At 38.2% G+C, this 16,619-nt stretch overlaps 1 protein-coding gene across 4 annotated transcripts in view; it reads right to left on the bottom strand.

Moving 5' to 3' along the window:
* The window catches only part of NKAIN3 (sodium/potassium transporting ATPase interacting 3), a 341,572-nt gene that overhangs the window by 284,718 nt on the left and 40,235 nt on the right, over positions 1–16,619 (bottom strand). The window contains exon 1 of one of the 4 annotated variants that reach the window (XM_053996761.1): positions 1,999–2,079. The exons of the other annotated variants lie outside the window; for them this stretch is intronic. Coding sequence (XP_053852736.1) covers positions 1,999–2,007 — 9 coding nt within the window. The 5' untranslated portion in view covers positions 2,008–2,079. Of the gene's footprint in view, positions 1–1,998; positions 2,080–16,619 lie in introns of those variants that run through there. 4 annotated transcript variants of the gene reach the window in all.

The following is a 16,619-nucleotide window of genomic DNA, read 5'->3' as shown; positions in this document are numbered from 1 at the left end:
GGAATATTTGTCCTACTTTTGTACACTAAACTATATTAATGACTGGAAATTGAATGGCATAAATTGAACTCCCAGCTGTTCGTATTCTTCTTGGTGGCTCTCAATATTCCCAGAGGTACCATTTGGAAACTTTCTTGTCACTCACTACTCTCCTCCAGAAGGTCCAATGAACTGCATAGGTCAGTTTTCTGTTCTTGAATTAGAAACAAGAGCTAACATTTTCTCATCACCTGATCTGATTTTTGGTGCTGTAGCAATACAGTTACACACTTCATGATACTGGACTTTGAGAGAAATGTGTACATCACTGATGACATAAAATACTGTGGAAGGACTGAGATAAAATAAGATAGAGATAAAAAGAAGCTATATTATATTTATTAAATTTTTCTACATCTGCTGACTGTTTCCAGTATCAAATTTACAATATTTAGAAGCAGGTGCCCTTTGGGTAGGTTTTTAATTTAAATTGCTGAATGGGAGCCTCTCCTATGCACAGAAAATGAGGGCAACAACTTGTTTCTTTTGGAAGTTCTCAAGGATAAACAAAGGGATTTTACTGTACTCACAGTTAAACAAAACTTGTTAAAAAAGTTAACAGTTCATCTTTGCAGTATCTTTCAAGTGTGATGTCAACCAGTACAAACCTGTCACAAGATAAAAGCAGTAGCTCTGCAGAGCTCTGCAGAGAAGGACCTGGTGGACAACATCTGTCCATGAGCCAGCAATGCCCTGGTGGCCAAGAGGCCAAAGGTGTGTCCTGGGCTGCATTAGGAAGGACATTGCCAGCAATTTGAGGGAGGTGATCCTGCCCCTCTCCTCAGCCCTGGTGAGGCCACATCTGGAGTGCTGTGTGCAGTTCTGAGCTCCTCAGGACAAGATAGACATGGAGCTCCTGGAGCAGGTCCAGCAAAGGGCAATAAAGATGATTAAGGGATTGGAGCATCTCTCTTATGAGGAAAGGCTGAGGGAGTTGGGCCTGTTCAGCCTTGAGAAGAAATGACTGAGAGGGGACTTCATTAATGTGTATAAATATCTAAGAGTAGGTGCCAAGAGGTTGGAGCCAGGCTCTTTTTGATGGTGCCGACCAATAGAAGAAGAGGCAATTGGCAGAAATAGATTCACAGGAAGCTCCACCTGAATATGAGGAAGAATTTCTCTACCTTGCAGATGACTGAGGACTGGAACAGATTGCCCCAGAGAGGTTGTGGAGTCTTCCTCACTGGAGATATTCAAGTTGATATCCAGATTGATTCAATCCTGTGCCATGTGCTCTGGGATGTCCCTGCTTGAGCAGGGAGGCTGCAGCAGATGACCCACTCTGGTCCTTTCCAACCTGACCCATTCAATGATAGCACAATCCATAAACTTGACCTTGAATATACAAATCACACAAATCTTTTACTAATAACACTTTTCAGTTAAGTGCCCTCTACAAGTGTAAAAGGTACTCAAAACAGGACCAGAACTTTTTCATTCCCTTTGTCTCATATTTTTCTCTAGCCAATAAGAGTTTCTCCTCATTACATGCACCAAAAGGTCCTAAGAGGAATGTATTCTGCTCAAGCACAATCCACACATGATCTATTTCCCTAGCAAGGAAAGGCTCCCATGCAGCAATTTAAATTAAAAACCTACCCAAAGGGCACCTGCTTCTAAATATTGTACAATTTGATACTGGAAACAATTTTTCTTTTCGTCTGTATCATGATATCCCAAGGGCTGGAGGTCTCCCTTTCCTCAGCAGGCTACAGTTTTCATTGTTCCTCAAAAATGGCAAAAGTACCATTTGCCACAACAAATGAGAATTTGTTATCCTTTCCCCTCCCCATGGTGACTTGCAACACAGCCCTTTCAGAAAAATGTGTATGTTCTAAGCACCGGAGACAAGGTAATACTAAGGAAAATTTGCTAGAAACAGCTGTTAGGTGAAGTAGTTGGAGATGCTGGCAGAAAAATCCTTTCTCAACATTCTCCAAAATACCAGGTTATACTTACTGCTTTCATTTATAAAGGTTTCTTTCACTTGAGATACTGAAAATGTTTCATTTCCAGGGCATGAGTGTCCCAAATTTCAAAAAACCTGTCTGGGAAAGACAGCACAGAAAATGTCTTGAATATTTTGTTGCTACATTTTAAAATTTCTGTAACATTTTTGCTACTGTTACTACAGAGCATGTCCATCCCATAGCCTATATTTGACATCAGACTGTATTAAAGTGCTTCATGACACAAACCTCAGGCAGAGATGAATACATTTTGGCAGCAGAGGAAGATGGAACAGAAAGCAGACAGCAAAACATAAAAGCAGTTCAATTTAAACTTAGAAAAATTAAGAAATTGGGATTTCTGGAAAGCAATTTGACATGATGTAGCATTGTTAAAAACTGCCTTTCTTTTTCACTCCAGCACAAAGTAGAAAATGACAGCTCATTCCTGAAAAGCCTAACACACCTTGTCATGAGGAGATGCTGCTGTCAGCAGTAGTCGACTACTTGTTGTAGCAACTTATGAAGAGTTTCAGTCTCTTTTAACTAGAGTAGAAAAATGTAACTCTATTTATGCCTACATATTTAATATATCATGGAAAATAACCTCTCTGTCCAGCTTACTTTGCACTTTATCAGCTACCACTAAAATGCTTTAAATAGCTCAAATAATGGTGCCCACTTAACCCGCATGGCATCTCAGCATTTCTAGTTATCTGAAATTTGTATCTAAATATGAAACATGGCCTAATTATCAAACTACTAACTTGAGGCCTTTGGCATATTAAAAAAAAAAAAAAAAAACAGCATATTAATTAGTTTCAACAATACATTTTATGAACTTCAGAAAGTTCAGCATGATATTAACATCACAGTATTGCTTCAGTTTATCTAAGTTTGAAAGTTATTTTGCACTGCAGTCTTCCACTTAGACTAATTGGGAAGGGCTGTACTATACATTGTGCATCCACACAGTTTTGCTACAGCTGTCTCATGCATTTCTCTTCTTTTGCACCCACACAAATCTCTAATTTTCCCAAGTAAATATAATCTGTTTTGGGGGAGGTGCTAACAGCAAACCTCTGCACAGCCACCGCAAATTATGGAACTTCTATTATTATTGAGGTAGATTTTCGTGTATCTTCTCTCAGCCTTTGAAATTTTCATCAGATTCACACAACCTTTACCCATCAGAAGTCATTGTCACCATAATTTTTAAACTGCTATTGAGCAGTACAGTTCATGCACTGACCACTCTATCCCTGATGGACTTTAACACAAGTGACACAACTCCACAATGACAGAGCTTGGTAGCTTTTGGTTCTTCACAGGTCTCTCACTTAGGGGCCACAGAGGGTACACTGCAGCCCATGAGGGTGGTTCCACTGCTGTTCCCAGCATTTTCACAACTCTCATCCTGTTCCTTCACTTTCTTGTAGAGCAGAGCTATGCCAAAACAATGGCTGTCACCGCAGGCCCCCAGCCGGGTAATAATTAGCATTGACTGCATGATTGCAGAAGGCTGATCAATTGCTTTATTATATCATCCTATACTATATTATATTATACTTATTAAGAAACTCAATAACCCTTACAGCCAGTCTGATACAGCTTTGACCTGATTGGTCAATCAATCCAAACACCATCCAGTGTCCAATTAAGAAATCACCCTTTGGTAAACAAATCTCCATGACACATTCCACATGTGCACAACAGCAGGTGCAACAAGTGGAGATAAGAATTGTTTCTTATTCTGTTCTCTGAGCTTCTCACATCCTTCCCTGGGAAAATGCCTGGGAAAGTCTGTGCCTGCTCTCAGTGGCCAGAGAGCTGCTGCCACAGCTGTTCACACATTTCAGCATCCCACTGACTCCACAGCTGGAATAAAAGACAAATGGACTTCAGCACAAGACAAGTTCAAACAATGGCTGTTTGGCAACTGGTACGACATGATGTCGTGCACATGGGTCTTGCAAAGCTAGAATTGCAAAAAATAGTTACCATAAAGAAGAGGTAAAACCAGTGAAGCAAGCCTGGTTAAGCAGTCAATAAATAAAATAATAATCAAATAGAATCAAAAGCAAGACAGTTTTGAAATGGGTTTGTATCTACATCTAGCTTACAGAACAATTTCTTCCAAATTCGAACATTTGTTTCAAGAAGTGTAAAATTACAATGCAAACAAAAGAAGATAGTATAAATAAGCAATTCACATTCAACTACCCTGCAACTTCCAGTTATTTTTCCCAGTTACTTGGCAACTTAGCCTGCCTTGCTCTTGAGTATCTATTCCTCAGGCAGGTCTTTATAAAAATATTCCTATGACCACTTTGAGATGTGAATGAGTAACAAAAAAAAAAAAAAAAAAAAAAACAAAAAAAAAAAACCACACAAAAAAAAAAAAAAACTAACAAAAAAAAAAAAAAAAAAAAAAAAAAAAAAAAAACAACAAAACATTCCTTTTTTTGATAAATTGGGATTTTTCCTGGCCATAAAGTTGGAACAGAATGCCATCTCTAACAAACCAACTAGAGGAGCTTACATGAAGATACCTCCTGTTATTTTAGAACATACTCCAGGCTGCCCTTGGCTTTGGGAAGTAGCACTGCAGAATAAAGATGAAAAATGAATTACATGACTTTTCTTATATTTGTAATGCAAGAAAATAGTGTCTATCCTAAACTGACTGGCCCATCTATGTTTGAAAGTGATTGGGAAAAAAGCTAGGAAGACTTGACAAAATCACTAGCTTTCTCAAATATAACATCTAAATATCATTTCAACATGAGAGGAGAAAGGAAAAAATGTAAACAATGCAGAAAGGGATATATTTATAGTAGAAAGAGTCTCATTTGGGAGTGTGAATTGCATTTGCTTTTTCTCAAATGCAATGGACTGGTTTGTGATTGAGGTGAGTGAGTAAGGGTGGCAATAAAAGGATGGAAATTTAGTAAACTTCACAGATAGACACATAAATGTCACCTTATTGAACACTCAGCAGTTCTCTCATCCACACTCAGAGCTTTGAGGGAGACACAGATAAGCAAATGGGACAAATAAAACTAAGTGATTGCACAGATAGCACCATACAGTTTAATTACTGAATTTATCAGATATGCTAATCAGGGAATATACAAGAGTTACCTAAAAAGTCCTTAGAATAGCCCTGGTAGTCAGGCAATTAATCAAATAACAATGGGAAATTACCATACTCACCATTCATAAGTGGCATTCTATGCAAATACAAACATAAACATTTTGTGCTCACATGAGAGAAGAAGAATGCTGACTCCAGCATCTACCCAACAGCCAGGAGGTGCCATATATCTTGCTCTCCCTCAGCCCAGGGAGGCATTTGAAATCTAGGGTTATGGGAATAGTTCAGTCCCCCCCAAATGTATCACGCATGTCCTCCTGCTAAGCATCTTAACCACCAAAAATCATTGACTGTGGATAACAAAGTTTGTGAAAGTTTTTCTTAAGAACTGGAAAGGGAAATCACACCAGGTGCTCTACAGCAAGTGGAAGAAATGTACTGTCAACAAAGGCACAAGTCTGTACTTCTACAGTTACATAAATTTACTGCTTGAGAACCATTCATTAAAAATAAAAACTCTACACAAAATCCTCCATAACAAATAATTCAGTCCTCTCCTGGATAAATATATTTTTGACTTCCATCACCATGGTTGCACTGAAATTATTTGGGTCAAATTCCTGCCAAGTTCCTGGTACTGAAATCTATTTTATAATTCATCTAACAGAGTTTATAGTGATTCCTAGACAGTCTGTAACCTCCTTTTTTTAAAAAAAAAGTAATCTTAAATGTCACAGAAAAGCAATTTTGATTTTCTAGACTCACCAATAGTTCCCAGTGGCACTAACAGCACAGAAATTTAGGTTAGAAAAAATTGCCAGAGACCAAGATTTACAACAATTCACAGTGAAAAACAAAACAAAAAACCACTAAGAGGATCCTCCTTTTTAAACCTGTTCTTCCATTGGACTGATAGCTATTTAATGTCTCCACTCACTCTGTCTTCTGATTTTGCATGACCTCCATTACTGGACTTTATGAAATTTTGTATAAGTTCCAGAGGGATTTTCTTACTTAGAAAAAAAATTAGAATTAAGCAGAGAACCACATCTGAATATTCCTAAAACTACGCAAGACTGCTCGTGACAGAGCACAGGAAAGAGATAAGCTCTTGCAATGTCATTTTTTGATATTTCAACTAAAAGTAATAGCAAGTGAATCTGGAGTGCAGACCTAAAACATATCCACATAGATGATAATTATGTTTCCTTTAGGGGAGAAAAAGTAGTTTTATACACCTAATTTAGTATTGGGAAAGGTAATGACATTACTAATATCCACCAAACTCACAATAATGCTAATTTGAGATAGCTTACTCAAAGACTGGCTTTCTCTATGCTTGCAAAGAATGACTGTAAATATCCTTTGGCCATTTCTGTGTCCCATAGGAGTAAGTTCCTTAAAAGGTCCTGGATAATTAATACTAAGACCGCAGATATTAAAGAGCTTGTGAAATGCCTTCAGAAGAGTTATTACTGGGAGAGTAGCTGTGTCATTTCAGTAAAAACTATGTGACAGGAAAGGAAACAATTGCAGAAGTAAGGCTTACAGAGATTTTTGAAAAGACTAAATACAGGTGTATCCTATTGCACAACAGCACATGATCCATGGTGTAAGTTTATTTGATTTTCAGAAAGGTGCAAATCAAGCTCTGCTCTGTCACTCAGCTCATTGATGAATCCTAAGTAAGGTCTCCAGTCTGTTTTCTAATACTGCTTGTGGTTTCTCTTGACACTCTGCAGAATGTTCCTTGTGAATAAAGCCCAGGGACAGAGGGAAGGTGACTCTCCAGCCTCACTCTCTCCAAACAGGCTGCTGAAGGACTCACTGGCAATCCAAGACAACTGTTGACTCTGGTAATAGATTCTTTTCAGGCTCTGTGACAAAGGATGTAAGCAGACAGTGCCACGTAGGCTTCGGCTGATGAGATAACCCCTCTTTCGTTGATAAACCCAGTTCATCAAGAAAAGAGGAGCTGAATAACTGTGCCACTGGATCATGAAAATGAAAAGCTTTTGTAATTCCTTTGTTCAGCAGCCTCCCCACTCCAGCAGCAGTGAGGAGCCAAGAGCCTGCTGCTATGCAAGGGAGGGGGATTCAAACCCCTTCCATGAATGCAGAGTGCAAATGAAAAGCTCTGTTAAAAAGGAAAAGCATGAGGATTGCATGGATAGCTCAGCTCTCAGGGGAGGTTTTGTCACCTCTGCAATGGATTTTATTAACTGCATAATATGTTGGGCTTCAGCAGCAGAGCTTGACTGTATGACTGCTTCCCTTAGAACAGCAAGAAGGAAGCTAATACTGCTAATACTATATTTACTATGTTTACAGGCAAAACTCCCTTATTCACAGGGAGATTTGTCTTCTTGTTAATGGTACAAAGAATAAGGTGAGCCATCATCTCTTCCTATAACTAAAAAGCCAAGCATAGCTAAGTGTTTCATTGCTCATTTGCCCAGCAAACATGAGAGATGTTACTCAACTGCAGAGAAACTGGTTTTCCTAATTTTTTGCTAACTGGAGTCTTCTGCTTGCTTATTAATTGGACAGAACAAGGTTGGTCATTCTGCGTTTGTTTATCTACAAAAGAATGGCGGCAAGGCATGAATTGCACCTTGCACCCTCCAGGATGCAAAGTGTTCTCCAATGAGACTGCCAGATTAATTTCAAAAGAAGAGGAATTCCCTGAATTGAAAAAGATTTGGTGGACTGGGGTTTGTTTAATCACCTTGTAACTTATGTGACATCCTAGTCAAAAGTAATTAGCAGTGATTTCAGTCAGGAGTATCAGAGATTCAATGTTTCTATTTAATAATTACATTAAGGCATTTGCTGCTTCTCAGCAAAGACAGAGCAGGTCACTCTGGCATGAGATTTTTCCTACTTCTCAAAAATGGTGTGCCTTTCAATCCACAGACAGAATTCAGTTTTTAACTGCATAGTTCCACAGAAATTAGGTGAGTTGTACTTATTTGTATTAGTACTGGTTTATGTTTCTAAAAATATTTTTCCAAATAATTTTATTTTGATTTTTTTTCAGAATTTGGGGCAGTGCACTGCTGCTTCCTAAAATTTCTGAAAGGAAAACTGCCTCTATAGTCCAGAACAATTTTGCTGCTTGCTTGTTTTGCTTATAACTGTTTTAAACATTTAAGCTTCTTTAGAAATAATGGAAAACAATGCCTGAAACCATAGGTTCATTAAGCAAACAGACTAAAACTATACACAGCTCAGAGATATTAAACTATTCCACCTGTCACTGGGTTTGAGAATAACATGGAAGATAACACTGAGCTTAGTGAAATGTAATTCAAAAAACTCCATTAGTATAATAATAGGTTTGTCTACTGGATCTGTTTCCCAGCTACAGTGCATTAGATGACATTTAACTGTTCCAATAAATTCAGGCTCGTGGGTGCAATTGGTAAGCAGGAGAATGGAATAAACTGGTATAAAAGATGGATCAATAGACAACATGAAGATGTAATGAGCAGTTTATGCATTGAGGATGGAACCAATATAAAAATCATTATTAAGTTAATTGTTTTGAAATTTCAGCATTCAAAAAATTATCTTCTGAATTAATAGTTAATTTATAGTATGTTGCTGCTCCAAGTCTCTTGTTCAATTTCAAATGAATTACAGCTACAACTTATTTGGCAAGAGGAAGGAAACATTTGCAAACACAAAGTTGCTCCTGTCAGATATAAACTTGTAACAAGATCATTAGTCCTGTGCTTTAAAGAGAAACAGAGTATTTCCTGGGATTTTCCGGTTTCCCTGAAAGAAAGGAGCACAGCAAGAAACTGCCTTGTATGTACCACTAACGTTGATACAGCAGGGAGAGTTTATCAAGAGATTTATATTTTCACAGCTCACTTGCCTACCAATAAATATTTCCAAATTAGATGTTTTTTGTTGTATAGTCCAATTTGTTTTCAGAACAGCTAAAAGAAGAATTACCCTCAGCCACAGTGCCTGTCAGTGCCTCAGCACACAAATACTGTCCAACACACTTTAGCCACAGGTGCCAGAGCTCCTGTGCTGGATCCCATGCAGTCTTCACCAGCAGGGCACTGCCACACACTACACTGTTCACCTGCATGGCCCCTGCTGCTGAGGGAACAGACACTGCCCCATGGTTTTAAAATGCACTGCAATGGTTTTAAAGTGGCTCTGCTACACCACTGCCTAGTCTATGATTTTAAGCCTCCTTACAGGCTTCCCCAACCAAGTTAGAATTACCTGCTGTTCTTTAGAAGATGGAAAAATCAAACCTCAGAGAAATTTATTAGAAGTCACCAAAAAAAAATCTAGCTGCCTTAATCAGAACATGGCACAGAGCTCCTCACTGCAGAGACACTGCTCTGTGAGACAGATGCTATTATTCAAAAATCAAATCACACACCCCCACAAGGCAGGTATCAAACAAGCACATAGGCATTTCAAGAAACTGTCCATTTATTTCCATTTTATTTCTGAAAGATAGTACAACAAGAAGAGAGATGACAATGATAAGTAACTGGAAGTGAACAATGGTTCCCACGTACCAAGTCCTTAGGCTTAGACTGGAGGCGAACACTGGATCGGGCAGCAGTGCCTTCATTCTGCAGCTGATGCAAGATGTTGCTCTTACGTCTCCCAAAATGGGACAACAATTATTTATTCTGAAAATCATTGTGCAAGGGGTTTGTTTTGTCCTACAGTGACAATCATAAAGCCAAGAATTTGCTTGTTTCCCACTTTTTTGCAGATCTTGTTCACTGGTGCAGACTAGGAATGCAACCATGCTGCTGAGACTGCTCTGCTTCCCTCCCTGCAGATGGACAGGCTTGGCCATGATCTGGACCACAACTTGCCCAGCTACAATAGAAATGTTACTATTTCTGATCATGCTGTCTTCTCCATTGTTAGTGAAGGAATCACTAAGAGCATGAATAATCCTTTCCACTTACATTTAGCCCTTTACAAATCACACAATTCTGCTGTAAATTTGCAAGAGAGAACTGAACTATGCTTCCAAAAAGAATTTGAAAAAAAACTATGGAAAATTTGTGTATTTCAAAATTAGGGAAAACAACCTAAATAAAGCACCACAAGCACAGATACAAGCTGGGCAGAGAATGGATTGAGAACAGCCCTGAGGAGAAAGACTTGGGGCATCAGTAGAGAAGAAGCTAAATGTGATCTGGTACTTGTGGTCCAGAAGGCCAGCTGCACCCTGGGCTGCATCACAAGAAGAAAGGCCAGCAGGTCAGGGGAATGGATTCTCCCTCTCCAGTCTCATGAGACCCCACCTGGAATGTTCAATCCAGCTCTGGGGCCCCTAATAAGAACATGGACCTGATGGAGCAAGTCCAGAGGAGAGCCACAAAGATGATCAAAGGGCTGAAAGTCTGCTCTGAAGCCAGGCTGAGAGAGTTGGAGATTGTTCAGCCTGGAGAGGAGAGGGTTCTAGGAAAACCGTTTTGCAGCCTTTCAGTACCTAAATGGCTGGAGAGGGATATTTTACAAGAGCATGTGATGATAGGACAAAGGGAAATGGCCTCAGACTGAAAGAGAGTGAGTTTAAATTAGATACCAGGAAGAAATTCTTTACCCAGCAGGTGGTGAAGCACTGGAACAGGCTGCCTGAAGTTGTAGAAGATGCCCCATCCCTGGAAGTGTTCAAGGCCAGAATAGATTGCTCAGATTAATGGTATGTAAGCAACCTGGTCTTGTGGAAGGTGGCCCTACCCATGGCAGGAGAATCAGAACTAGATGATCTTTAAGGTCCCTTCCAAACCAGGCCATTCTATGATTCTATAATTTTTTTTTTTCAAAATAGAACAACTGGTCATTAATTTGCTGATCTTATGATGTATGCCCTGTAAAGAAAGAACCAGTCTCTCCATTATTTTGCACTTAGCAAAGTGTAGTCCTGATTTTCACACCTAAATACCACACAAAAATTAAAATAATACCAGTAGTAATCATACAGCTTCTCATGGACATCACCTTTTGAGATTAACTCTTCACTTTGGGAAAGCTACACAAGGAATATGGTAACAAAAATGGCCTGGCATCTCTGTTATGGCTAAGTACTTTTCTCAGTCAAAACTATGAACTAGGTAATTATTATTACCTAGTGAACTAGGTAATTATTTCAGAAAGGTCTTTTTCCCCACATATTTGTTCACTATGTGAACAATGTTGAAATAAGTAGGCTTGAGATTAATTATTTTTCTCAGGAGCCCCAGCAGGATACAGTGGGAGGTCTGTTGCAGCAATTTTATTAACTGCTTTGAGGATTTTTTATTTGAATTTACTATTCAGGGTTACCAAATCTGTGCAATATAGGCGACTTTCCTGGCTTTTTAAACCAATGAAAGGGAACATGTGCAAATTTGGAACAAAATAAGGGGAAGACAGGCAATTGAGGAGTTGTGTTTCCCTGGATTTTTCTTTTGTTGAGGCAGAGGTAAATGAAGTGCCCCCTCTCTGGCATTCACACAGTCACTACCTGCACTGAGGGGTTTTTATGAGTGTTTCACTATATTTCCAACAGGAAAGAGAAAGTCAAACATGGAAACAGCATGGAAACAGCAGGCACATATGGATGGATGGCTTCAATGTAAGCATGCCAGCAGGTGCAGCTTCTCATTTCCCCTGGCGGGCACGTACGATGTCTGTCTTGCCCTTCTTGTAAAAATCAGCATAGAAAATACCTAATGATTTTCAGAGCATAACCAGATAAACTGAGTGGCCCAGTCATAGAGCCAAACTTGATTCTCATTTCTTCCATGTATGGTCTGGCTAGTTCTGTGACACCAGGTTTGAATCCTGGTTCCACTACATTTCTTCCAGGAGCCTTGTTGAAATTTATCTTCTGGCTTAAGAAAAATTACAGAAAGCAGCACAGCAGCAGCTATCAGAATTCATCTAAATTAATTCAGTTGTGTGATTGCATTTTTCTCAATCTCTTCTATCTGACTGGAATATTCCTTCTTTAACTATCCACAGTGATCCATTAACCCCCTCTTGAAGCATCATCCCCACAATTTAACACATTGCTCCACTTCTCCATTCTTTTAACAGAAAGATGAAAATTTACATCAGAAAAGTCAATCATCAGCTGATAAAGCAAGTCTCTTTCTGCTTGGAAATATCAGCTAAAGCACAGGATGCTCCGGAACCCACGAAGGTCATGCTAGAAATGCATGTGAGAACATGCACAAAGAGACAACAAGGAATGGCAATAAAATAAGGTGGAATTATATAAGAAAGAGGCTAATTTAGCATAAAGGGAATATTCACCAAGTTTCATAGCTCATCTTTATTATTAAATTCTGCCAGGCTTTTACATTTGTCTTAGGAAATGCACACTTTTGTGCTACTGAGGTCTAACAATGCCTCACAAGCCTTTTTACATAAATCACACAAAACAGACATGGCTTATCTTTCCCTTCAGATACAGCATATAAAATTTAGGTTCCACGTGCACTTCTCTATGCTACCTTAAAAAATGAAGATCTAGAAACCTAGGTTTTTAACAGGTCTGAATGTATTGATTTTGTACTTTCTCAAAACAATCAAATATGTCCACAGTGGCCAAAGCTTTTGATAGAGAATGCTGGACAGAAAGATTGGACTTCACACATCCCTGTAGAAAGTCTATCAGCAGCTGTTGTTTTTCAGTTTTTAATTTGAAGGAATGTAAGCAGAAAACATCTCCTTTTTTAGTGAATACAGCTTTTCCTGTCTACGAGATTCCCACTGGTGAGACCTAATTTTTCACCCTTAAGCTATTAATATTTAATAATCATTCTCATTAAATTTCTGATATACAAGTCCTTGGGCACTCACTTTCCTAAGCATATAGAAACTCTTGCCTTACAATTATGAATAAACCCACCACAATGCTAGCTAAGTGTCATTTGTGTTTCAATAACAAAATAGCTGAACAACAGAATTTTTTTCTTAACTTTTTACAAGCAAAGCTCCATGTTAAATAAGGATTATTAATTTATAAATCTCCAATTTGACTTCAATAAAGTGACTTGTCAGAGTGATTTACTATATATATTCACACAATGTAAAAATTTTTGTTCAAAAAGCAGAAGTTGACTAATGACTCATTTTACAAAGAAAATTTCTCATCAGACACCTCTACAGACATTGGTAGACCTCAGGATACTTCTTTATGTTTCTGCTCTAAGTTTCAAAATAAATACATGCAATAGACATTTTACCATCATTTGCAGCCTTTAGTCATGCAAAAAGTTCCTCAGTATTTTCAGATGGAACAGGCAATGCTCTCAAACATAGTGAAATTAAGTAAAGGGATGTTCTTAAAACAGTCAAAGTTGTTTAAGCTTCTCTGAGTAGTGAAGCAGAACTTGTATTTTTATTCAGCGTGATGGACCAAGGTCAGAATTTCTCGATGTACAGTTCTGCATATGCTTGATTGCTATTTAAAGTCCATTAAAAAGAAAACAGTGTATGTTTTCTGGGCAAGTTACAAATAACACCACAGGACAGCAGAAAGAATATGCTGATGTGCTAGGTGTTTCATGCCAAAAGCGTGTGAAGAAAAACTATTATGAAGATAGAAGATTCTACTTTTATTAAATACCAACAGTTTCAAGAGTGTTGCAAACTGCTTAAAACTGTCAATACAAAGATGACTATTGCATAAATAATTTCACAGATACTACAGAATATGCTGCTCACTATTTAAAATTATATAGAACTGCATCATTTAGAGAGCATAATGACAAAATAACCCTTTGATAATGACAAAAATAATTCATTTTCAAAGTAGAACACAATATACTGAAAAGAAAACTTGTCAAAAGTATCATTGCTGTACTACATTACATTAAAAATACTGATTTGTAGCTGCTTAAGAAAAAAATGTTTATCCAGTATATACTAAAGACAAAATTATACCACTCACCAAATTCTTAAAAAGAATCTACCTGCAAATTGTCAGTGAAAGAGAAAATGCATCTTTATCGACAGATATTTCTATGTGAGTTATTCCCAGGTACACACAAAATTCAAAATTAAGTACCAGCAGCTTAGAGTTGCAATACCTTTGGAACTGTGTGGGGGTGTTTGTTCATCCTCACTATGTGCTTGATACAAGAAGGCTCCCCAAACTGTGTCCCACCTGAACCTGCAGTAAATCCACTTTCCGTAGAAGTTTTTATGGTAATGCAGGCATAACAGAGTGATCAGATGACAGAAGTTAGAGATGGTGCAAGGAAGGATGGTTGAATTGTATGGTTAGCTAAGGAGAAGCTATGTGAGAAATGGCCAAACTTTGATGAGAAACACTTCACTTTGAAATAACAGCACCTCTGAAGTGAAGAGTCTTGCAAGGCCAAGGACATTGATGTGGCCATAGCAGTGATACCATTTAAGGCTGAGAAGACCTAGGTAACACTGCTGGTAACATCAAATTTAGTTATGGATGTGATGAAACTGAGATCAGCAGGGGAAAATAATTAGGGAAAGGTTTTTTTATTTGGGAAGGAGACAAGTGTGTGGGGGGAAAGAACAAGCAGGGCAAAATGAAGAGAAGAGGAGATAAAAGGGCCCAGCCAAGTGTAACCAAGGTGCCAAGCCCAGCACTTGATCACCCCTTTTCCTTATCTCACTAAACTCTACCCCTGTTTCCTCTGTAACTGTGCTTAAGTGTGCCTTCTGTTCTGTGTGTGAGATGTGAGCAAACTGCATGTTGGACTAGCCAACAAGTAGGGTAAAAAAGAAAACTACATATAATAGCCAAAGATGAGATAGACCTTCAACACATCATTGAAGATGACGTGCCACCATTTCCTTTTTCATTTTCTTCCCACCTCTCAACACCCAGCTCTAAAAACATCAGAAATGTCTTAGCCAAATACATACCTTACTCTGTGAGACAAAATTACTTATCTCCCATTTTTAGCCTACCTTTGAATCTAAAGGGAAAAGGTTATATTATTTTCAAAACCATATTCCTGTAATGTAGAACTTCTAGCTGACCTTCTCCTCTGACCACTTTGACCTCACACTCAGCCACTCCCTCTTCTCATGGTGCCACAGTCACCCCTTTTGGTGTCACTCATACTTTCCCAAATGGGAAGGTCATGCTTTTGTTTTCTCCTCCTTCTTTGTCTGTAATTCAATCCTCTTCTCCCTTCTCAGACAAAAAGCAATTTATCTCCTTAAATCACAACTTAAAGCCTTGTTTTGTCCCTGTTGTTTAAAAATAACTTCCTTCTGAACCATTTTGTGATACTTTGTATGAATGCCACTATATAATATAATTTATCTTGTTTTTGTCTGCTGGAGCTCCATAGTAAGTTAAGAGATGCAAATGATCATGCAAACATGCACATCATTAAACACTTCTCTTAAAAAAATCATTTAATTAGAATATTCTCTTCCTCAAAATTGCACCATTGAATGCATAGTTGTAACTGAGACAGAATGCAAAATTAAAGCATTTCAATCAATACAAAAACATAAACACTAAGCTCCAGGCAATAGGGTAGACTATCATATTCCATCTATCATTACAAAGTCAGAGGGTTTTCTTTTTTCCTGTTTTATGTAACTTTCCCTGAAGCTTAGTGTTTCTCAATTACAAGTTGCAGTCTTCTCTACATCAGGCATAAAGCTGTATGCACAATTTGTAGCATGCAAGTACATGAAGGAGAAAAAACTTACTCATTTGAATGTCATCAGCTGATAAAATTCTTTATTCAGAAACACTGAATCAAGTGAGAAGAAATAACAAATGAAGTGTAACTGCCCATATTCCATCAAGCACTACATGCTGGTTTATTCAAAATAGTGCTTGTAAAAGTACATATACATTGCTGAGACATCAGTTATTGAACAAATGTTGCTGTATTCACTTTTTCTTTGCAAACAGTAATGCACTTTTGTCAAGCCAGCAATTGAACAGGAACAATGAAAGGAACTTTATGGGTCATGATGTCCAGCCTGTTGCTAGTGCACTTTTTCCCTAACTGCTTATAAACGTCTTTTAGCAAATTATAAAATAATGGCTTTTTCTTCCGCAGCTATTTGCAACTAAGTGGCTCTATGTTAAGAGCAGTAAATCCCAATACTAGTCCCTAAATACAAGGTCTTGCACTTTGCACTGTTGACTTTTAGTCCATTTCTCTCCTTTCAGGCACCCTGCCTTTGATTTGACAATGCCTCTGGCTTCATCAATCACCACATTTCACAAGTGCTACTTCTTATGCAAGGTCATCAACATGGATGCTAAAATTGGCTCCAAAACCACCCTTCAAGGCACTAGACCAGTATCCTTGCTCTAAGCCAACAATTCCACACTCAAAAAAAGCTGCCACCTCCTCTATCACACAGTACTTAGACCTTTAAAAACACAAACAAACAAACAAACATTTCCTATGCAGAATCTTTGGGGCTTTAACCATAAGATGATTTCCAAATTTTTAAAAGAGTAATATCCCACCTAATCTCACAGCCTATATTACATGCTTTGGTACTAATTTTTGTTTATTCTGTCT

The sequence above is a fragment of the Vidua macroura genome, chromosome 1 (assembly GCF_024509145.1).
Source record: "Vidua macroura isolate BioBank_ID:100142 chromosome 1, ASM2450914v1, whole genome shotgun sequence".
NCBI lineage: Eukaryota > Metazoa > Chordata > Aves > Passeriformes > Viduidae > Vidua > Vidua macroura.
The sequence above is the reverse complement of the archived record's forward strand: the minus strand, read 5'-3'. Positions and strand labels throughout refer to the sequence as shown.